We start from the raw sequence: 23595 nt of genomic DNA, 5'->3' as shown, positions 1-23595 counted from the left end.
CTGTGCCTCTAGTAAATGCACATTTTATTTCAAGATCTACCACACAACTACTAGTTCAAAGAGCTGTAGTTGGGTGGGCTTTCTTAGGGACGCAATAAATGAGTGGATTCCAGATGTGTTTTGAATGGCAGTCATTGTTCCACTGGCTAGTCAGCCTGGAAAAAGTGGGAAGCGAGAGAGGGGCATGCAGAGAGAAGATTTATTTTATTATTTTAATTTTCAAAAGTTAGGACTGCACCTGAATTGGCAGTATTCATGGGGAATGTGTAAGAGGGTATCCACTAGAGCAGTTTGTCTCTTAAAGTAGGATTTACTTAGTTCTGAATTGCCTGCACTTTAAATTACAATCCAAAGCATTCCCACTCAGTGGCTGCCTAATGCTGGAAGTGCCTGAACTCCCCTCCTTGTTTGAGTTTGCATTCCCCAAGCACACAGATCTCTGTCTCTGAGCATGCCTGGAATTGCCCCCATAGGAGGAATCCTGTGCATAGGTCCTGCCTGGAACAGATTGGAATGCAGGAACTAGCTGTGATCCTGCCTACTCTCCTGTCCCCTGCAGGGCTTTGCTTTGGTGCCTAGTCTTAGAGCACACCTAGTAAATTCTGGTAATTGCCAAAATAAGGGCAGCCATTTCTTCTTTGTAGGAGCTGGAAGGATCACACAGAAATGTACTTTCAACTCCTTTCCCAGAGAGGTTTCAATGCACGTCTCTTAGCTCATAAGCTGGTGCGTTGCTGCCAGTCTGTGTCCATGAGCAGAGGGAGGAGAGCAGGGAGGAGATCCCAGAGAAGTGACCGCTTGTCTGGTTGCTCTGCTCAGGTGCAGCTGTGCAGCTGCTGATGTTGTAGCCTAGAGAAAGCACCGTGTGTGGCTGTGTTCAGCTCCTTTTCTCCAGCACCGCATCTATATCACAGGATCACAGAATCCCAGAATGTCAGGGGTTGGAAGGGACCTGGAAAGCTCATGCAGTGCAATCCCCCCATGGAGCAGGAACACCCAGATGAGGTTACACAGGAAGGTGTCCAGGCGGGTTGGAATGTCTGCACAGAAGGAGACTCCACAACCCCCCTGGGCAGCCTGGGCCAGGCTCTGACACCCTCACGGGGAAGAAGTTTCTTCTCAAGTTTAAGTGGAACCTCCTGTGTTCCAGTTTGCACCCATTGCCCCTTGTCCTGTCACTGGTTGTCACCCAGAAGAGCCTGGCTCCATCCTCCTGACACTCCCCCTTTCCATCTTGATCCCCAGGAATGAGTCCCCCCTCAGTCTCCTCTTGTCCAGCTCCAGCGCCCCAGCTCCCTCAGCCTTTCCTCACACGGGAGATGCTCCACTCCCTTCAGCATCTTGGTGGCTGCGCTGGACTCTCTCCAGCAGTTCCCTGTCCTGCTGGAACTGAGGGGCCACAACTGGACACAATATTCCAGGTGTGGTCTCCCCAGGGCAGAGCAGAGGGGCAGGAGAACCACTCTGACCTACTGACCACCCCCTTCTTATCCCCACCAGGCTCCCACTGCATCTATATTTCAGCCAGCTCGTACAAGACTCTGGATTCCATTCAAAGTCTAGAAGTTCTGGTGCTGGAATTTATTTATTGATTTTCTTTTCTCCAGGGAAGATGAGGTTGAGCAAACCTCCCAGCATTGGGTCTAATAGCGTTCAGCCTTTGGGAACAGAACGTGCATAGCATTGTGGAAATGACCCCAGAGATTTCCTGCGGCATTAGGATTCATAGGCAAAAGATATGAGAGGAAGTTGGTAGCTTTCCTTTGTATAGGAAGTATTTTATAGTTGTGTATCTGACCGCTATTTGCTACACAAACCAGCGCCCAGTGGTGATGGATCTAGAATAAATAGCTTGTGATTGCTTTTTCCCTGTTGAGTGTTAGGTTAGTGATCGCTCAGTTACAGGCAGATACACAACTTCCTTTTTCCACAGAACTGACATATGGTGTTGCTCTCTCTGTCAAGCTGTCATTTCCCAGCTAGGGATTGGAATTTAATAACCCCATAAATGTCTCATGACTGTAATCAAGACCAAGAATTAGTACCTGAGTCATTCTCAAAGGCCTGGCTGACATGGTGACCCTTTAGTCATTGCCTCTCTCAACTTTCCAGTCCAGCAAAAGGACAGAAAAAAGAGGGAAAGACTAAGTACAAGAAACTCCATTTTTTTTCTATTTATTTTGTAAAGAAGATAAAAAAACGAGCAGGCTATTGGATAAATAGCTTCTAAAAGCACTGTAGTATTGAACGCAGAAATCGGATATTTCTCAGCTTTTCGTATAGCTCCTGATGCGAGCAAAGCAGCCTCTTGCTGTTCTTCTCTGCTATGGAACTTGGAAAAACATCCCTGGTACGCACACAGGTTTTTAACTCATGTCATTATTTTGCTTAGGAGCGCTACTTTTCCCCTCTCACTGAACTTATTGCCTGGTGGTGTCATTCTGTGCTACACAGATTTATGTTACAAACAGCACATCGTTGTTAGCCATTTGTCTTCCTGGGCACTGGGGTTTGAGAACTATTTGTTATTTTGATCGCATGGTATCTGAATAAATAGGTACAAATACGCTTGCAAGACTCATATTTAGTAAGGGAGGCAAGGAAAATTGATTTTTATTTCTCTGTAAAGCTGAAAATACGCTTCTAACCAAAGGGAAGGCTGTGTTCACACCACCACAGGTGCTATATGACGTTCTGCAAATATTTGACCAACCTCCCCCATGCTTTTGCCATGTTGTTATTTTTTCCCGTGTAAACTTTATTCTCCAAACAGTGTTCACAGTAGCCTTCAACTCTGCAAAGAAAAGGCCAGTTACCTTTACATAGTGCTTGGTATGAGTTTTCTGAAGAGCAGCTTACGCAAATGCTGAAATAGTATTGAAGGCTTCCAGTGAAAGGCTGGGCAGGGATGGCTGGTGCCAAGCCAACTTTGTTTTGATGTCTTTTTGGTGCCATTACCCACAAGTGACTCTTGGAGAACTTACTGGTCTAAAAGCTACCTTGAACCCTTTCCTTTTCCTTTTAGCCCTGGCCCTCCCAAAATAGACCCAATCCCTGCCGAAAAGGAAGGGATCTTCTGCTCATAGAATACAAGCATGGGATAGCACAGCCCGGAGATTTGTAGCGTTATTTGTCACCTTCAGAAGAGCAAGCGCTGAACTGGAGTGGCGAAAGTGATGCAACGTGTGGAAGAGTCTAATTCTATTTTCCTGCTTGTTTCCGTGATTTATTTCTCTTCATTCTTCGCTGTTTACTGCTTTCTACTTTGGTTTTGGATTGCTGTGTTGGAATTAAAACAAAACCAAAACACCACTCCAACCTGAACGCTGGTTGTTCTGGGATAATCCTGAAAAGCCATTTGAATAATAATTTACATTTAAACAAGGATATAGGACAAAGTTCAGATTCTTTTTCAATTCCCAGCAATGCAGAGACTGGAAGTTGCCAGGTCTTTTTTCTTTCAGCTTTGTAGCTGTATTTTTGCACTAGTGATGTTTTATAACTGGATGGATTAAAACCCTGAGGATATAAATTAGCATCTATGTAGCTGAGCTCTGGTTCTAGGAGAAGAGGTAATGTGGGGAATATAGCAGTGCGTGGCCTTTTCTTCCTCAGGGAATTAAAACACAAAGGGTTTTTTGATCTGTAAGAGAATGTAGCTGACGTTTTTGTTTTACAATAGACAAGTATTTTATGGGAAATAGTCTGCAAATCCACTATTAAAATGACCTCTGTTACATACATAAGTGTCACCAAGATGGACTTTAATAGTGTACGTGCTTCACTTTAGCAAACACCGTTTGGCTGTGAACCCAAAGAACTGCTGGGTTCTGCAGAAGCTTATCTTTTTTATATATCAGAAAAGGGATTGCCTTTGTGTGTGAGTAATAATTCCAGTGAAATGGAAAGGTCACGTTAACTAGGAGTCAAAACACATACACCTGGAAGCACTAGAAAATGAAATCAGAAACTGCCCAACTACCTAAACAGCTGGTGGATGAATTTCTGTTCACTGGTGTTTCCTGGAGTCTTTCTGGCAGGCAGATATTTCTTGCTTAAATGAAATCTGATTTCATCATGGCCTGAGTAGAGGAGTAAATGTACCTTTTGCTCCCTAGGGAAGCTTTATGGAAGGAGCAAAAGAGATGCGTAAGAGCCTAAAGAAAACAGAAACCGAAGTTTTAAGGGGCTGTGTTTTGTGGACCTTAAAATGCTTTAAGTCTCAGGGTTTGTGAGGCTGGAAATTGGTCTTTTTTTGGTCTTTGTGTAGACCTTTGAAGGCAGGTTATTGTATGTCTGTGCCGCTAGCGAACAATTAGCTGTGAATACCTTTCTAGAAGGATTGTGAAGGATTCAAAAACTAGTTACTCAGCAGCAGCAAAGGTATCTAGAGGGCTTTATTTCAAACAAAGCAAAAGCAAGCTGACCTTAATCTTTAAAATCTGCCACTACGTTTTTGTATTAATTCATGCTGCGTGCTTTCCTTTAGATCTGAAGTATTTATTCTGTATTTATTCTCGTCACGGAGGTAACGGTGGGATTTCTGCGTGTACTTATCGCACCCCGCATATTTCAGTATTTTTATTTGGAGATGTCGTTACATCCAGAGAAATGAGCCTGGTCTAACTAGGACAAGCAGGGATGCCTCAAACTCAAGCCCGCTTAAGCTCTCAAGATAGAAGGGGCTTCTTTAGGCCTGATCCTAAATGCTAAGCTGCATACCATGCTTATCCTCAGGACCAGTGAATCTTTTGGGTAAACAGACTGATGAAGCATCTACTCCCCAAAGTACTTGAAACACTCAATTTTTTCGGGTAGTGGGACTCCCTTCTCTAAGTTTTTCATCTACACTGTTCAGCACGGCTGCAGAAACATGTTTTAAATTGAATCGTTTGCTTTCCAAGTTTCTCTAGCCACAAAGCAAGCAGGAAAATAAGACTTGATGGGCGAGACTGTTCTATAATCAGCCAACAGCGCAGCCTCTCCCTCCCGCTTGGCTCGGAAACTTGGCTCTCCCAGCCCTGCCTGCAGTTCAGCCCCGTTGTCATCGTGCGGAGGGAGGTGTGGAGTTAAGGGGAAATGGGATGCACAGCGGTGTAGAGGAAATGTCAGTGTTTCTTTTTGAATGGCAGACGTTGCTCCACGTTCTCAAAAGGGCGTTGGAAGGTTTTCTTCAAGGTAAAGCCTCCCCCCGGGTGTTTTTTTTTGGTTCCTTATAGAAGATTGAATTATTGCTGTTTGTGTTTTAGAAGGATTTTTTTAAATGTAATTGGTTTTCTTGTGTTTTACTTCGAATCATGGCATTGTTCTCTGTTTAACATCTGTTTTAGTGGGCGACAGTTCATGTGCTTCTCAGTGAAGCTTTTGGAATCTCGGAGATTATAGTGTCTTTAAGCAAAATGCAGCAGTCTCAGGGAATGTTTGATGCAATAACGGTGTATATGCAGTAAATAATAATTTCAAGGACACATTTTGAAGGATACAAACAAAGCAGAAGGTGGATTTTGTGCCAGGGTCAGTCTTGGTGTGATACCAGACTGGGGCAACAGGGTTGGAAATCAGTCGGATCTCTTCAGATTTGGATCACGAAATCCCAGAGTGTCAGGGGTTGAAGGGCCCTGGAAAGCTCATCCAGTACAATCCCCCCATGGAGCAGGAACACCCAGATGAGGTTACACAGGAAGGTGTCCAGGCGGGTTGGAATGTCTGCACAGAAGGAGACTCCACAACCCCCCTGGGCAGCCTGGGCCAGGCTCTGCCACCCTCACCGGGAACAAGTTTCTTCTCAAATTTCAGTGGAACCTCCTGTGTTCCAGTTTGCACCCATTGCCCCTTGTCCTGTCACTGGTTGTCACCAGAAGAGCCTGGCTCCATCCTCCTGACACTCCCCCTTTAGATATCTGTAAACATGAATGAGTCCCCCCTCAGTGTCCTCTTGTCCAGCTCCAGAGCCCCAGCTCCCTCAGCCTTTCCTCACACGGGAGATGCTCCACTCCCTTCAGCATCTTTGTTGCCCTGAACACCCTTCTGCCAAAATACCCCTGGACACCATTCTGCCAAAAGGAATTTGGGTCCTGTTGTTGCATTTGGCATAACTAATGGGAAAGGAGGACGTGGAAGTGTTTCTGCCATCAGTAGCTACTGAAAGCAGCTCCCAAAGGAGCTGTTTAACACTCCGTCCAGAGTTAGTGATCTTGAACAGCCTCTTCTGCTGCCCGCAGAATTTTATGCTGCTGAAAATCTGAGCCCGCATCTCTGCTCTCATTCTTGTGTTGTTTCTACTCTTACAATGTATGTATCTCTTTGCTCTCTTTTGGTATAGAACAGTTTGTTGCAGTTAGCTATAGTGAATGGCCAAAAACCTACAGCTCTTTCAGCAAAATCTTATGTAAATTAATCTCCTTAGCTCCATGGATTATTTATTCTGGTTTGAGATCAGTTAGCTGTAGACAAAAATTTTAGTGCTGAAAGAATGTTTAGAATAAGTTTTCTAGTTCATTGAAAGTATAGTTGTGTAGCTTCTCGTTAGAGGCAGCGGGTTAATGAATATGCCTGGGAAAGAAGTGTATGGGGGGTTAATTTTTCCTTTTTTTAGAGCAAATGACTGTCACCCCCAATGTTTTGTGGTAGTTCTGGTGCTTCTGCATGGGCACTGGTGTACTCTAAAGCAACAACAACAACCTTTTACATACTCATCAGCTTTTAAAGTCTGCTTAATTTTCTCTTCTCATGACAGTCACTCCTGTTGTGAGCATCCTATGGCTATGCCAGTACATACAAATGATCGTTACATACTGCACAAAGTAATATGTTTATTGACAAGAAGGAACAACAGAACAACGTAAAGCGTACCTACTAATGTCAATGCAATTAATACATAACTCTTGTAGAATATACTTTACAAACTAGTTCAGCTTTGAGTATATTGACTAAATGATACATACTAATAGCTTAAGATTCCTGTCCTTTCATCCGAATGGTTTCCATGTGACTAAAATAGCTTGATTAGTATTATACTGTTATAGTATTCTACACTGCTTCTCGAATTCTTTTTAAGGTATCCAGTGGTCAAATTCGTTTTTCTTCACTGAGGATGCTTATTGATGCACTTGTCTATTTGTTCTCCATCCTGCTTCCTCCTTTGTTCTGTATGTGATGCAGAATTTCTCAGTCAGTTTTCACTGCATGTAAGGAGTCTTGAACTCCAATGTGTGTTGGATCTGATCCTTAAATCGCACCAATGGAAGCTGAGTAACCTAGAAGATCCTCATTAATTCTCTTCAAACGAATAGCAAGTTCTGTGAGCGCAAATGTGAGTTAAAATGTAAAAGTGAAGGATGAATGAGAAGTGGTGGGAGGGACAGAGAAAAATCATCAGAGAGGAAAGTATTTGTGTTGCCAAGTAAAACCTGGGATGGAAAAGGAAAAATAAAAGATTTCACATAATTAAAACAATGGGTGTCTATGGAAGGAGGTGGATGAATGTTTCATAGTGTTATACAAGTCAGCAAGTGAATAACTGTATTTTTTTTTTAATAAAATACTTAAAAGTATTAAAGTATCATGTCTCATTCAGACTAGAGAGAATACAGAACACTATTTAGCTGTTCAGGGCATAAGAAACATAGGATATGACCCAAATCCCAGTGGAATTAACTTAAACACTGTCACTTTTCAGTAAAGCATAGTTCACGTTGTGCAATGTAGCTCTTGGAGCTTAACACTTAAGGATATCCAGTAAGAGGAAAGTAACCTTTTTTACAAGAAGAAAACACAAAGGATTCATTTAAAACACATTCCCCAAACATTCTGAGTACTTAATACCAGATCCCGCAACGGTTCCACGTGAAAAATCTCCCATTTAGTTCAACAGGAGGTACGTACGTGAGTTGATTGCTGGATCAGTCATTGTGTAGGTTATGTAAATGTAGATTGCTCCATATGTAGCAAACAGGGAAGTTTCATAGAAACCAGCTAATTCACAATCAGAAGTTAAAATAAAATGACACTAAGTCTGGAAAGATGGGGTTGGGGGGGGCAATAATTGTCTAGTTTCTAGGAATTCTGTTGAATACTTGGATACGTGGCAGCACAGAATAATTTAAGCTCCTTGTCGTCTTTCTAACTTGCAAAATTGCTTAGTATAAAAAGTGCTTTTTGTAAAGTTTTGTTATATATTTAAATTTTATAAAGGTATATTACTCAGTTGGATCACTCGGAGTGAAAGGAACTGATTCAAAACGCTTTCTGACCCAGACTTCACCTACAATCTATTATTGGTGGCAAATTCTGATTGCATAAAGGGCAGGACTGAAGGAAATATTTAATATCGCTCATCAGTTTCTGGGTTCCCATAGCCCGTGTTTAAAACTACGCATTGTCGGAGATTTTCAGCACGTGAACATGAAGTTCAGACTGTAGAGACTAATCTCACACTGGTGCGCTCAAGACTAGGCTCTCAATGGCTAAAATCAAAGGTTTTTTCTTAAGCTTGGCACCCGCATTAAAAAAAGCTTTAGAATGTAGAACAAGAACATGTACGGCTTACACAGACTTCAGAAGAGAAGTATGGGTGCTCAGCTTTGTGAGAAAATTTAAGACCTGTTCATTTACTGGAGCATCTAACACTGAATGCTTAACACTGTTGAAACCTGGCTCGAGGGTTTCCCCATTTATGGATTTACTCTCTAATTCTGGGCACTGAGGAGACATCTTCAACAGTCAGTTCAAGCTATAATACATTTGAAGACTTTTGCTCTCTGTTCTCTCTCTTCTTCAGCAACAGCTGCGGCACACGGACCATGAGATGCAGATAAGGAGCCTTATCAGCGTCTCCCTGGAAGGGAATAAACCAACAAATATTCAGCTCAATCTATGTGCTGAGTGTTCCTTCTAATGCCACTTATTTATTGCCCTATTTTCCACTTGGTTTTGGATGAGTAAGGAGTTTTACAAGCAAAAGAGATTCTGTGTGGAACTCTGGAGTTAATCCAAAGTCTGTTATTAGTCACTGGAAGTTTTTGCTTCCATTGGTTGCACATGTTCTATAGCAATACAGGGAAGGCACTGGAGCCAGCTGCTACATTACAGCTGTGGAGTTGAAGACCCTGACTAGGCAAAATCCATTTCCCACCATGAAATACCTTTAAGAGTGATGTCAAAGTGGTCTGAAGATGACATGGAAAGAGGTTCAGAGAAGTTATCTGATGATGACGGACTGGGCGTTTTTCTTGGAGCATCCAGCCAATTGTAACTCTACACAGAGAAAGAAAGGGAAAAAGTGAATTTGCAGCATTAACAGTGACCCAGGCTTAGTGTTGAGAGGTTGCACTGGTTTTGACAAGCAAAGCATAGATTCATCCCTTTACCACAAGCCGGGAGAGGGTGGCACGTTTAACCATTCAGTCAGTAAAGAGCCGGATTGAAATTATTCCTTCTACTGTGTTTTATCTCTCCTACAGAGCATAACTGTGAACAAAATGTTCCTAAATGGCTTCAAATGTGTCGTTAAGCCTGCAATTCTAATTGAAATCTTATTGAGTTATTGGTTTCCGTACATGTAAGCCGGTGAGAACTCTTACTTGACAAAAAGACCACAGAAAAGGTAAAAGGGCTGTAACTTTAAAACAATGAATATTTGCTTAATCTCAGACTAGAATCCTGGGATCTGTGGCCGATATTATTTCAACAGAGCAGAATTGCACCCTAGAAACTTAGTCCTCTGTTAAGCACTCAAGCTTCTATTTATTCGGTATTGGGGTTTTGTTTCTTGGGTATTAATGCTAGAGCCTGTGTACAAGTAGCTATAGATACTTACCTCTTGAAGAATGTTCTGCTTATGAGTCTTAGGTTTATGAGTCTGAAGCAAACACATGAGTTCTCTGTTCTCCTCAATTTTTAAACACGTAGTATTAATGTGTCGCGAATTTAGTACCTGTGAATGACAGAGAAACCTGTGATTGCAAAAGAAGAAGAAAATCTAAGGCTAGGGTGAACAGCCCGCTACTGGTCCTCACCTGCAGCTCGGGTTTTCCTCCCATTTGTAATAAGCAGTTAATTCCCTCAAGAATTTGATCTTTGCGTAATCTGAGAAACCTTCCCATGTCAGTATCAATGTCAGTTTTTTGAGATTCCGTAGCTAAGACAGTGTGGGCAAGAGCGGCACAGTGCAGCGGTGTTAAACCTGGACAGAACAGACCACAGAAACGTCAAATCCAGCGTCTGAACGCCTCGCTGGAGTCAACAGGCTCATACTCGGCTAATCACAAGGGGTGCACTCTTAAGGCTGGCTCTCCTCCTAGACCTTGTATTTTTAAACATGAAATTGAACATTCTTTGGCCTAGATAAGATATGTATTCTGAAACTTTGAGTCAACACTAAGCATTTATATGGTTACGCTTTTCCTCTCACCATAATGGTCAGTCAGATTCACTTCCACACATATGCCGTTGGTTTTGCAGTTTTTGAAAACCTGAAATGAAGAAGATTGAGTTTAGTCCTGATTTTTGGCAGTGTGAAAATACCCCCTTTCCCCAGCTCCATCTTACTTTAATGACATCAGACCAAGGGTAATTTTCAGGTATAGAAAACCCTTGCATATTTTAAACCAAAGAACATGTGTTTGCTGTGTTTGGTCTATGTTTGCACACCTTTTTGTACAATGTAAGTGACCAACTTACCTCTAAAACCTTCAAATATCCATTCTCTGCACATAGGTGGAGTGGAGTTTTCCCCAAGCTGTCCTGTTCATTGACACTAGCTCCTAGGGATATCAGGTCACTCACCATCAGGTGTTGGTTCTTTTCTGCAGCAAGATGTAATGCAGTCTAAGAGGAAAAATGGAAGGAACTGTTTGTGAATCCCAGAAAGTCAGGGGTTGGAAGGAACCTGGAAAGCTCATCCAGTGCAATCCCCCCATGGAGCAGGAACACCCAGATGAGGTTACACAGGAAGGTGTCCAGGCGGGTTGGAATGTCTGCAGAGAAGGAGACTCCACAACCCCCCTGGGCAGCCTGGGCCAGGCTCTGCCACCCTCACCAGGAAGAAGTTTCTTCTCAAATTTCAATGGAACCTCTTGTGTTCTAGTTTGTACCCATTGCCCCTTGTCCTGTCACTGGTTGTCACCCACAAGAGCCTGGCTCCATCCTCCTGACACTCCCCTTTTCCATCTTGATCCCCATTAATGAGTCCCCCCTCAGTCTCCTCTTGTCCAGCTCCAGAGCCCCAGCTCCCTCAGCCTTTCCTCACACGGGAGATGCTCCACTCCCTCCAGCATCTTGGTGGCTGCGCTGGACTCTCTCCAGCAGTTCCCTGTCCTGCTGGAACTGAGGGGCCACAACTGGACACAAGATTCCAGGTGTGGTCTCCCCAGGGCAGAGCAGAGGGGCAGGAGAACCTCTCTGACTTACTGACCACCCCCTTCTAACCCACCCCAGGTCCCATTGGCTTCCTGGCCACAAGGGCCCAGTGCTGGCTCATGGTCACCCTGCTGTCCCCAGGACCCCCAGGTCCCTTTCCCCTACACTGCTCTCTAATAGGTCATTCCCCAACTTACACTCAACCTGGGGTTGTTCCTGCCCAGATTCAAGACTCTACACTTGCCCTTGTTCTATTTCATCAAATTTTTCCCGTAAAAATAGTTTTAGAAGAACAATGCTTGTTAGGGAGTGAAGTGCAGAGCTGGGACTCTGGGTTCTGTTCCCACTTGTGCCTATACTTGGCCTGTGCAGATCTCTTCCTCCCTGCTCCTGTTTTCCCCTCTTTGCAATGACAGTAGCCACACCTCGTCCAAAAGGATGCCCGGTGCTTGACTGAGGTTTAAAAGATGTTTGTGTGTGATAGAAAACAAACCTATTCTTGGTAAGTTAGCACCATACCCGTTTCTCTGCATCCTTCTCATCGATCTTATTTAAGGATGCAAATCTCTGTGCAAGAGCATAAGTCAGAGCTCTTCTTCCCTGCGCAACAGCCTTGTGCAGCAGCCTGGAACAGAACATAGTTTTAAGCAATTAAAAGATAAAGTAGGGGTTAAAATACTCCAAAGTATATAAAAAAATACAGAATGTATTTTAAAACATGAAATGTTAAGGTTCACAAATGCCAAAATCTTGGGATATGTAAGAGTTTTATTTATTTAGGTGAGATATTAATAATGGAGTTGCTGATTTTGTCTGCCAGGATTTCTTGGTTCTCTTTTCTTTCTATCAGCCGCTCCCAGTTCTTAGGAAGTTTATGCTCTAGACTAGCAACGTATATATGTTTTGGTGTAATCATCCCACCCATATTACCAACTAATAATGCGAGTAATTATCTACAGTCTTCAATATTGTTAACACTCTGAATTTGTCATGATGTCAGCTGTAGTTTGGCAATATAGCAAATATGGAATCTTTTCTTACTATTTGCTGAAGTATTGAGACAAGGTTGGGATTCTCATTAAGTGTGGAAGCCTTTGCTACAGAAGTGACCCAAACTAGCAGTTGAAGTTAGAGCAAAGCCTTGGCACAAGCAATGCCCCAGGAAATAGAAAGCAATGTATTTCAATAGGAAAACTGGAGACCTGTTGCCATTTTCATCAGGTGCGAGCAGTTTGTCCGCTGGGATATTTCTCAGTAAACTTTCTTCCCTGTGTAGCTGGAACTGGAAGAAAGAGATGGCAGAAAGATCCTGCTGCGTGAGAGAAATTTGGGTTGACTTCAAATAGCCCTCAAAGTCTGGAGAGCCTGTGTGAGCTTCCAGAAGCACCTCTGAACAGCCTCCTGATGGGTTAATGTGTGGAGATGTGTCCTGTGCAGAATGCCTTGGGAAATCTCCGTGGGTACTTGTGCATGGATCCTGTACCCACCAGGCACTCTCTTTCTCGCTTGTCCTTGAGCATATTCCTGCTGAGTTCGACTCTCGCATATTTTTCTGAGAGTTGTGAAAAGAAGTCTCTACTTCTCCTTGCAATACTGAGTTGGAATCTCTAAGACAGCAGTACGAATGCAGCTTAGTTAAGGTGTGATGTCTTTCCTGCGGGCCACCAGCTGCCTGCTTGCTTCCTCCACTTTCCCACCAAGAGGTTTGCAGATCTGCAGAGAAGCCCTGGCAAAAGCCATCCGGCACAGAATGCAGAGACTCCTTCTTCAGCTGGCTTTTGTTCAGATCTTCCTGCAGTACCTCCACCAGGATATCAAGGTCCTCTAAGCCTTTTAGTGTTTGCCCAACACTCTGCTTGCTCTGAAAGAGCAACAAAATTGGGGAGGGTGGAAGATGGGGGAGGGAAATCAGACATGAATTGTCCTGTTCTCACTCAGTGATATAACATGAAATATGCCTGAGGAGGCTGGCAGCACAGAGTCGAGGTGTTATGCATACCTGTCTAAGCTGTTTCTCTGTATAAGGGTGAACTCTTCTCTTTGCTGTTGGAAAGAAAAGAAGAAATAAGCTATTTTGAATTGGGGGATGGGTGGGAGGGAGACATACAGAAGATACTCTCATCAGAAATGTTATCCCAGATAACAGACAACAACTCCTCTTGTAATTTAAGGGGAACTAGAAACCAGTCTAGGTGACTGACCACGGGAGAAAGTGGTCCAGCTCTTTGGGTACCTAGCGGTGATCAGCCCACTACAAAAGGAGGCTCTGTCACCAGAGAGGAGTTTCCTAACCTGTTTTTCGTGAGGATCCTTTGGTTTCCATCTTCATTAATGAGGTTTCCTGGGGAGACAAAACCATCCGATTGGAGATGCTTTGCACATAAGAGAAGACAAAACAATGGCAACTATTGTAACATGAGCAAAGTAAATTGTGTTCTGTGCAACGCGCTTTGCAAAGCAGAGACTGTAGATGTAGAATTTTCCATGCCCTCAGCCTGTTAAAATTTGGTATATTCTCTGCCTTCATCAAAAATATTTACTTGGTGCATGGGAGAAGCAGCAGCTGTAGGTGTAACCGCTCCAGAACACCGGCAGAGTGGGAGTGTGATGGGCAAGCACCAGGATGCTACATTTCGGGAGCAGCCTTTCTGAACCCGAGAGTCCTCACCTTGCTGTGAGCTGGGTCCAGACCTTTGGAAAGCCGAATTTTCCTCAGTAATTCTCGTACTGGCATCTTTACTCTCACTCCCATGTAGCACTTCTGAGGGGGACCAGAGCTAAGTCCAGAGTCTGGAAAAGTCATAACATGATGTTTAATGTAATGTAATTCTCTGAGCTGTTATAGAATAGTGGGAGGATGCGGTCACCCTGACAGAAGGCCTATGATTCTGATATTCATCCTGAATTGTGGGAAATTTTCCCTTACATGTTCCTTAGCCTGCATGCTATTTAACAATTACTTGAATGCATTGCTTTTCAGGCTACAACAGACTGTGTGGCCTCACAAAGGGAATTATTTTATTAAGAAACAAGACAAAACCATTCCCCAAAGCTGGCTGTGGGATCTTCAGTCTGAAGGCATTAGTAGAGTTAAACTGTGAATTATCACAGGAAGGCTCTGCCAAGCTCTAGTGTGATGGGGCACTTCCAGTTTTGAGCCAATGGACTATCCCAGGTGTAAATGTCCCAGTGAAGCAGGAAAGAGGACAACAGGGGCAGGGTAACAATGCAGAAGGAAATTCAGGTGGATGATTGGGAAAAAGAAGGAAAATTATTCAGATGTTTCTGGTTTAAAGCTTCCAGAAGCACAGAAATAAACTCACTGTCTTGAGACTTGGGCTTGGGCAGCTTTTCTTGGTGCCCTTCAGCTCAGGAGTGCCATACTGGCTTAGAGTATGGTTGCTTTGGGGAAATATGTCAACACTGGCTAAATTACTGCCCCTTTTAGTCATGTTCGTGTTTTCATCTGTTGCAGTAAATCTGTCTTTGCAGTTTCCTGTCCTGTGGTTTGTTGTATTGGTATCAGTGGAAAAATAAGGACCAGAATTGTTTCATAAATGAGATAGTGATGCTACGTCCATCTTTCTCCAATGGTTCTTGCTGTGTTTGGAAGTCAATGTGATGTGATTCAAAGGGAAACAATGATTTTCTGTAGTGAAATGAAAGTTATTTGAGAATATCTCTAGCTGTCCAAACAAGCTTGTCTTTGTCAAAACAAGCTGTTCTGTAATTGTTTGCATTAGGTCTTCTTGCATCTTGTACTCAAATCCCCAAATATGAAAGACTTGCCCAGATTAGGAGCCTAAATGCATTGCTTTTGAAATACCTTTTTCGAAACACTGTGTCATCCCCTCTTGGGAATGATCATCTTCATACGGAATGCATTTAGTAACAGCTATTGTCATTATAAAATGGTAACTTTATCGCATTAGTTAAGGTCTTAATCTCGTGATACGCGGAAAGAGAACAGCACTTGTGATTAAAACACGCTTGTGATTAAACAAAACAGCAGCCTGAAGTTAAGATGTATGCAGCTTGGGCAAGCAGGTGCTGCTACAGGAGCAGTCGGCACTCAGTACAACACGGGGTGCCTGTACCAATATTCCTACCTGACTGAAACCGGCTCGTGTGCTCTGTGGCAGCTGCTGGAGCCTGGCTGGCTAAGTCCTGCTAGGTAGGAGCTCAACAGATGGGAACAGCGCACCGCCCCAAACTTGGGGTGTCTCAGAGCAGGCAATATTGGCATAGAAACCAGCCACACAAGGTGCGGTTTCTAGCTGCGTGATAGCGTCTCTCTTCCCTGCTCCAGGCAGTGAGACTGACGCCCCTTGGCAGAAGGGTGTTGAATCCCAAGGAGCAAACGGTGCATTTGGAATATCTCTTGAATTGTCATTTTGTGCTGGCATTTCCGACATTTCTGAATGCTTAATCTACCGCTGAATAGTTAAAACATTGAGACTTCAAAAAACATGCTTTATTTCTCAAACTGCTCTAGAAATGGCAATAATTCCTTTTTAGGCTGTTGTTTTGGCTATGAATTATTTAGTCTTTGTAGAGTATTTGAAAGGCCTCTCAAAAGCTTTATTAAAAACCTAACACAGAATTGCTAATATATGATTATCTTTCAAGCTATTTTACAGTAAAAACGCTATATGACAGATCAGATTACATGCCCAGATGTATCCTTGAAATTGAAGAAGTCAGCAAAAGCAATGATTCATCAAACACACTTTCACATAACATTGTAATGTTAATAAGTCAGGTCATATCTATTAACTTGCTGGTGGATTCAGAACAAAACTTGCAATTCAGCATGTAAATGAGCAGCAAAATGATAGACAGAAATAATGGAATATTGAGCATCCTTTACAAACAGAGTAATTTCTGACTCCAGCAGCAGTCCACGACCAAATTAAAACAAGATGTGAGTACGAGAGTGTGCCATAAATCTTCAGTAGTATTGCCATAGAAGCTCAGTATGTGCCACTGTTAGTTCAGCTCTCTGCTTAGCACAAAAGGGGTTGCAAGTCGGTGTACTTTGCTTTGTAAAAGAAGCATAATAGTGTTACATAAAATAGAAAATGTGAATAAAGATTTGATCTTACCAGTGGGAGCAGACATCTCTTGAGGTTTATGTGAAGGAGAAGGGTGAATCTTGGGACTTGCAACATTAAATTCGGTTAATCCAGAGTCTGGCAAGGCTGGGCTCTGTTGGCAATAGCTTTTGGGACTGGCGGTTTCTCCAGGCAGTGGAGATCCCTGGGCTGGACTGTAGACACTGATCTCATTTTCGCTGGTGTTTTGATTGACCAGTAGCTCAGGACTCGTGCAGACTGTTTGCAACATGACCGCTGCGGGTGCGGAAAAGGAGTGAAGAATAAAAGCCAAGCGAAAAAGCTTATTCGGTCGTGTTTAAGAAAAAAAAAAAATCAATCCAGGTTCACATTGAGAACGTGGTGATTGTATTTTGTTCTCCAGCGTAATGAGCCACGGTGAGCTGGGTCCAGCTTCCCTCCTCTGTTCAACAGCGAGGTGGTGCAGAATAAAGCCAGCAGTCTGGAATCACTGGGAACGGCTTTGGGGAGTTTCTTGGCTGCAATTCTCACCCCGTTTTTATACTCGGGTATGGCTGGAGGGATGTGAGCCTGCGACGGCCCCACCCTCTTTCCTCACAATCCGCAGCGGCCGATGAAGAAATTACTTTTCCTGAGAAGAGATTGAGTACAAGCTGAAAAATGCTTTTCCTTAGGTCTGAAAGCTAAACTCCGGTTGATTTACTGCAAATGGCGTGAGTAGGGAAAAAGCCGCCTTGGACTTAATCAGACCAATTAACAGCATTGTGCAAACAAGTAACTGATCCTAAAGTAAATTATTTGTGAATTCTTCCCCCCCTGCAAAGGCAGATTTTTGCAAGGCTGTGTAAGGCGACCTATTGCTATTGAAGGAAAAACAAATAACCGAAGGCAAGGCATCCCCTCCAATTTGCATAGCTTAGAATCTGTGGAGAGAGAAGTGCTATGTGCTCCACCAAGGATATTGTTTCGATTTGTTATGTTATTATGTTTTTCTGTAAATGGTACTGTTCAAATCAATAGGATGAGGCACCATTTAAGGAATTACTCGACATGTGTATAGTTGGGAGAACTTGGCCTAATGCAAACAGGAAATTACATTGCTGAATCCTCACATTTGTTGGGCAGTAAATCACACCGGAGGCTCCTCATCTTTCTGTTCTCTTCCATACTCCAACCCACATATTGGATAGTTTTCACTGCTTGTTCTTAATATGCTATCACATTCACAGTGAAGGCAGGAATTAGCCTGCGTTTATGGTACAGGAAGGACCAAAGTGCATCCCTGTAGCCATGAGAAGCAGATTTCTAAAACTAGCAACAAAAACCTTGGAATGCAGCCACTACAAGAAACTGTCTCCGAGGCTTTGTATTTGTTTAATGGGGAATCTTGCGTTTCTCCAGTTTCCAGCTTTAATAGGTACCTGATATTTTAAGCAAACAATTTGTTACTCTAATTTCAACTACTCTTTTGGGCTTCATTCTATAAACAAGTACTACCGGAAATGAGCTTTCCATTTACAGCGTCATCTCTGTATTTTCAAAAGTAATTTTGAAATTGGACCTGCTGATGATGCTACATCCTGTCCTCCCATATACATCATGGCACGGCAAGTTTTGACATGCACAGCAAGCAGAGATATTGCAAATACGGCTTTCTAGGATCTGTAGATGCTGCTTAAGCTGGTACCTCTTGATTCCTTCTGCTAGGGACAGAATTATTTATCTTCCTACCCAGTGAAAGCTGGGCTGGGAAAAGTGGGAATAGAGTGACTATCAGCAAGTTTGCTGGTGACACCAAGCTGGGAGGAGTGGTGACACTGGAAGCTGTGCTGCCATCAGAGACCTGGACAGGCTGGAGAGCTGGGCAGGGAAACATTTAATTAAATAGAACAAGGGCAAGTGTAGAGTCTTGAATCTGGGCAGGAACAACCCCAGGTTCCAGTATAAGTTGGGGAATTACCCATTAGAGAGCAGCGTAGGGGAAAGGGACCTGGGGGTCCTGGGGACAGCAGTGTGACCATAAGCCAGCACTGGGCCCTTGTGGCCAGGAAGCCAATGGTACCTGGGGTGGGTTAGAAGGGGGTGGTCAGTAGGTCAGAGAGGTTCTCCTGCCCCTCTGCTCTGCCCTGGGGAGACCACACCTGGAATATTGTGTCCAGCTGTGGCCCCTCAGTTCCAGCAGGACAGGGAACTGCTGGAGAGAGTCCAGCGCAGCCACCAAGATGCTGAAGGGAGTGGAGCATCTCCCGTGTGAGGAAAGGCTGAGGGAGCTGGGGCTCTGGAGCTGGACAAGAGGACACTGAGGGGGGACTCATTCATGGGGATCAAGATGGAAAGGGGGAGTGTCAGGAGGATGGAGCCAGGCTCTTCTGGGTGACAACCAGTGACAGGACAAGGGGCAATGGGTGCAAACTAGAACACAAGAGGTTCCACTTAAATTTGAGAAGAAACTTCTTCCTGGTGAGGGTGGCAGAGCCTGGCCCAGGCTGCCCAGGGGGTTGTGGAGTCTCCTTCTGTGCAGACATTCCAACCCGCCTGGACACCTCCCTGTGTAACCTCATCTGGGTGTTCCTGCTCCATGGGGGGATTGCACTGGATGAGCTTTCCAGGTCCCTTTCCAACCCCTGACATTCTGAGATTCCGTGATCCTGTGAAGGTTTGAAGAATTGCAGGCTATCAAGGATGAAAAAGCTATTTTGCTTTGCCCATTTTCAATGCCTTAGGGAATCTGGAGGTGTGATTTGGTTTCCTCTTAGTACAGCTCTGGGAAGTATGCATCTCCACTCAAAACTATGAAACTGTTTGCTTGCTTTTTGTTTTCTGGAAAAGGTAATCAAGGAGAGAAACTTGAGCTACTATAGAGAAAGTGGTTTGTTGGTGTTTCTGACCTGAACTGTGCTGTTAACCTAAAACTGGCACAACTGGTCTATTCTGCGAAGCAACAGTGACCTCCCATGGGCACAGATGGGTTGTCGGTGGTGTATGTTTCTATCGCATTGACTCGGCAAATCTGCTATGGAATTGGTCACCCAATGCCAAACTATATGCAACATTACTCAGCTTTCGGAGTAACTAGCCAGGCAAGGTGTTAATCTTGCTTACTCAGCTGTTTCTGGCATAGATTTTCCGCAGCCTATAGTTGTCACAAATATCCAGCTAAGCTGAAGGTAAATTTAAATTTAGGGACCTAATTTGCCTACAAAGACGAAAGGGAAAAAAATCTTGTTTGGAGACTTGTGATGGGTTTTCCTTTGGGTGCTTCTCACTTTAACCAGTATTCCTGTAAGAAAGGTTTTTATCGGCTCAGACCTTGGACAGATGTTGCAAGAAGAGATTTCCAGAGGTTTTCTCACTGAGAATCTACTCATATGCAATTTTTTATCGTCCTTTTAATGTGCAACAATTAAAAACCAACCAAATAAAAGCCTCCAAAACAAACAAAAACCCCTAAACAAAAAAACCCAACAAACGGAAACCACAGAACCCAAACCGGAGCTTAGAAATTGGAAAGTGAGCCGTATAGTTTTCTTCTCGGGATCCCAAGTCCCGTCACCAGATGGTGCTGTGAATTAGACTGTGGGAAACCCCCACTAGCAAACAAACCACATCGGATACAGAAAGAGATCAGCAAGGAGGAGCATAAAGGGGAAGATAAGGGTGTCGAAGCCTCGTGTTGAAACAAATTTGGTGTAAAAGGATTTCATGGAGTTACCCAATGTTGTTTTAAAATGCACATCCGTGAGGAATATGGCACAAATACCACTTTTATTACTTTCCCCCCTCCCTGCAAAATCGGTGTCTCAAAGTTGGGGGACATTCGTGTTGGTTCCTGAGCTGGTTGACAGCGTCACTGCCAACTCCAGCTACAATTCGGGATGAAAGGGATGGCGCAGTTCCGAAAATGCAGCTGGTCTTAGGAACTAAGTCAGAACAGTCCGGATGGAAGATCAGGTGAAATCATCAATCTCAAAGCATTCACAGACTGTAGCATTTAAATGTTAGAAGTGTAGAACACGAGTGACTACGTGGCACGGATTCTGTTGCGTGAGCTATGGCTTCATTCGTGTGCCTAAACATCTTGTTGTTTCAGAGGAGCTGGATGTCCCACAGCCCCTTGACCGGTGCAGGTCTGTGAGTGATGAGTCACAGCTCCCTGCAGATGTCTTGGGTACCCAAAGGCATTTCAGCAAGCACAAGATGCACATAATTAGGCAGCCGACTTTCACTCTGAATATCTTTATAGTCTCTTGCTATAAATACCACAGCTACTCCTCCTTTTCCCTGCCTTCTCTTATGTTTCTGAATCTTAAGATTGAACTACTCTGCTTCCTGGCATTCCTGCCTTTGAAAATGTCCCTTTTTGTCTCCCTGCAGATTAATAGGGGGTTGTTACCTGGTGTGAATTTAATTTAGGCCTGTAAATCCATACCGAAACAACGCTTCAGTAAAACAGAGGACTTTTGCTGGCTCTGCAGAGGATAGACTCAATTTGAGGCTGCACAGCTAGGGTTAATATTTCGTGTCTGTGACCCGGAGCTGCAAACACCTTTTCTTTTTGAGCCTGGGTACTTGAGCAGTCTTCTCTATTTACAGCTTCTTCTTTTCCTTTTTAAGGATCATTTATCTGCTTAGTTGTTGAAATACAATGACATGGCTGGGAGCCAGTTGAAGTACCTGGTTTCTCCAACTCTTTCACAATATTGTCTCCCTCACCTTTTGAGTGCTGTCCCTGACAGACAACAGCACATGGGATCTGCTATTCTTCTGTTGGGACACTGGTGATACTCGAGCAGTTTTCTTGCTTGCATGGAGAAGTGAGTTATGCCACACGCACAAAGATGGGGATGTGAGCCCAAAATCCCTAATTTTTCAAATTATTTTTATTTTCAAATCCTTTCTCTTCATTCTTACTCTTGTCTGAGATGGCTATGAAATGCTTAATACTCTGTTTTCTTTTCCTGCTTAATCTCAGACTTCATGGTGATGCAGTGGAGAATGTCATTAAGGATACACACTTGCTCTCTGCCATGTTTTATCTTGTCGTTGTCTTTGGTTTCCCTTTTCTGGCAGGGATTCAGTAAACCACTTAAGTCAGGAAGTTAAATGCTAGCCTGTCATTAACCATAAACATGTGCTATTTGAATTTGGCCCTTGCACTGTTTTGCTTATGGTAGCGAAATATTCCATGAAGTTCTTCCTTGGTGCACCAGTTTTGACAACAAGCTGGGTATGTCTATAAAGGTATCAAGTTTTCTCTTCTAAGACATGTGATGCCTGAATAACTGAGTTCATCTGGCTGGGCTTGACGCGGACTCGGTCCTGGCAAGCGCAAAGAAAGTTCAGTGATTCTCCACTGGATCAATTACAGAGCAGCAATTGGCGAGGGGACACCAAGCTGAGCGGAGTGGTGACACTGGAAGCTGTGCTGCCATCCAGAGACCTGGACAGGCTGGAGAGTTGGACAGGGAGAAATTTAATAAAATAGAACAAGGGAAGGTGTAGAGTCTTGTATCTGGGTAGGAACAACCTCATGTTCCAGTCTAAGTTGGGGAATTACCCATTAGAGAGCAACGTAGGGGAAAGGGACCTGGGGGTCCTGGGGACAGCAGGGTGACCATGAGCCAGCACTGGGCCCTTGTGGCCAGGAAGGCCAATGGGACCTGGGGTGGGTTAGAAGGGGGTGGTCAGTAGGTCAGAGAGGTTCTCCTGCCCCTCTGCTCTGCCCTGGGGAGAGAACACTGGGATATTGTGTCCAGTTGTGGCCCCTCAGTTCCAGCAGGACAGGGAACTGCTGGAGAGAGTCCAGCGCAGCCACCAAGATGCTGGAGGGAGTGGAGCATCTCCCGTGTCAGGAAAGGCTGAGGGAGCTGGGGCTCTGGAGCTGGACAAGAGGTCATTCAACAAGCCAGAGAGCCAGAGCAGCTGAATTAAGTAAGACTTAAGAAGGACCAAATTGCAAATACTCTCCTATTAGTTACATTAAGCTAGTTACATTAAAAATTTGCTTATTTAGGGTTAATAATTAAAGTAATACATAAGTGGGGATAAGAAAATAAAGGCCCTAAATCCATTTTTCCCTTCTGAGCAAATACATTGAAAGTCACAGACAACAATGGTTTTTAATCTGGGGTCAGGTTTCAGAGCCTTTTTCCCATACGCTGAGATTATATTTCACTCCCAACGGCTTTGATCCAAATTTTTTCAGCTTCAGGGAAACAGCTTCCACTGAGGTCAGTTAATGCAGTCCTGCCGTGGCCACATAGGAAAAGAGAGAAGTGGTTTTGTGCAGACCTGAAAACGCTGCTTATTCTGTATATGGTTGTGCACAGTTCTGCCTGGACTACATAGCAAGGGAAGAGCCAGAAAGTGCTTTGCACTGGGGAGGTTGTTTGAAATGTGATGCAGGGTCTTTACTGATTAGTTTAGACCTGTTAGGCTCCGTGAGATTTCATTCGGTTTGTGCTGGTTGTGTCTGGAAGGGTATGATGCTTTTCTGAGATACACCAAAAATCCTACCCTGAGCGTGGATATAAAATGGGCTCCTTACAGCCAACAGTGGGGAACAACAGAGATGCTGAATAATTGTCATTATTCAAGTGTCATTATAAGATTCTGGCTGGCCCAAGAAGACAGAGCAAACAGAAGTCATCTAATAGTGGGTAATCAAGTTGATGATAGCTGAAGTTAACAGTTAATTATGACATCTGATCCAGACATTGCTATGCTAATCTCTGAGTAATAACACAATGAATAAGAGCAGAACTCTGAAAAACAATCCTGTAGAGTTTCCAGGATTGCCGAACTACTTTATTTGTTCAACACTGTGTATAGTATTCCTTTTTGGTTTTCTTTAATAACTGTGACATCTAGTATTTATCTAAAAATAAGGAAGTACACTGTATTAATCAACAAGGTTATGGAAAGTATTCAGCAGTATTCAGTTCCTTTGTAATAGAATAAACTAATCCTAAAGAGTTTTATGTATGCACAGCTCTGTGACATAGCTTTATTAACTAACACTTTATGTCCTATTAAGCTTTGGCACAATGTTTAAGGAGAAATGTCACAGTGAGACGAGGATGTAAGAGGGATCTCACAAGGGTCAAAGGCTGGTGAGATATACAGAATGGTAAAGAGAACATTAGTCTTAGTTCAGAACTGA

General features: G+C 43.6%; 2 protein-coding genes across 2 annotated transcripts in view; one reads left to right on the top strand and one right to left on the bottom strand.

Annotated features, from left to right (window-relative positions):
• Positions 1-5033: 5033 nt before the first annotated feature.
• The window catches only part of POU2AF1 (POU class 2 homeobox associating factor 1), a 41903-nt gene continuing 23341 nt past the window's right edge, over positions 5034-23595 (top strand). The window contains exon 1 of the mRNA XM_065040293.1: positions 5034-5178. Coding sequence (XP_064896365.1) covers positions 5085-5178 — 94 coding nt within the window. The 5' untranslated portion in view covers positions 5034-5084. The remainder of the gene's footprint in view (positions 5179-23595) is intronic.
• Positions 6795-16985, bottom strand: LOC110356762 (uncharacterized). The gene is made up of 12 exons (XM_065040283.1): positions 16464-16985; positions 14027-14148; positions 13651-13699; positions 13358-13401; positions 12561-13219; positions 11878-11983; positions 10681-10827; positions 10412-10472; positions 10017-10183; positions 9818-9934; positions 9144-9255; positions 6795-8836 (listed from the first exon to the last, which is right to left on the bottom strand). The coding sequence occupies exons 1-12, from the start codon at positions 16702-16704 to the stop codon at positions 8826-8828; spliced, it is 1836 nt and encodes a 611-aa protein (XP_064896355.1). The 5' UTR covers positions 16705-16985; the 3' UTR covers positions 6795-8825.

This window comes from Columba livia, chromosome 24 (assembly GCF_036013475.1).
Source record: "Columba livia isolate bColLiv1 breed racing homer chromosome 24, bColLiv1.pat.W.v2, whole genome shotgun sequence".
NCBI classification, from domain to species: domain Eukaryota; kingdom Metazoa; phylum Chordata; class Aves; order Columbiformes; family Columbidae; genus Columba; species Columba livia.
This window is presented reverse-complemented; position numbering and strand designations above follow the sequence as displayed.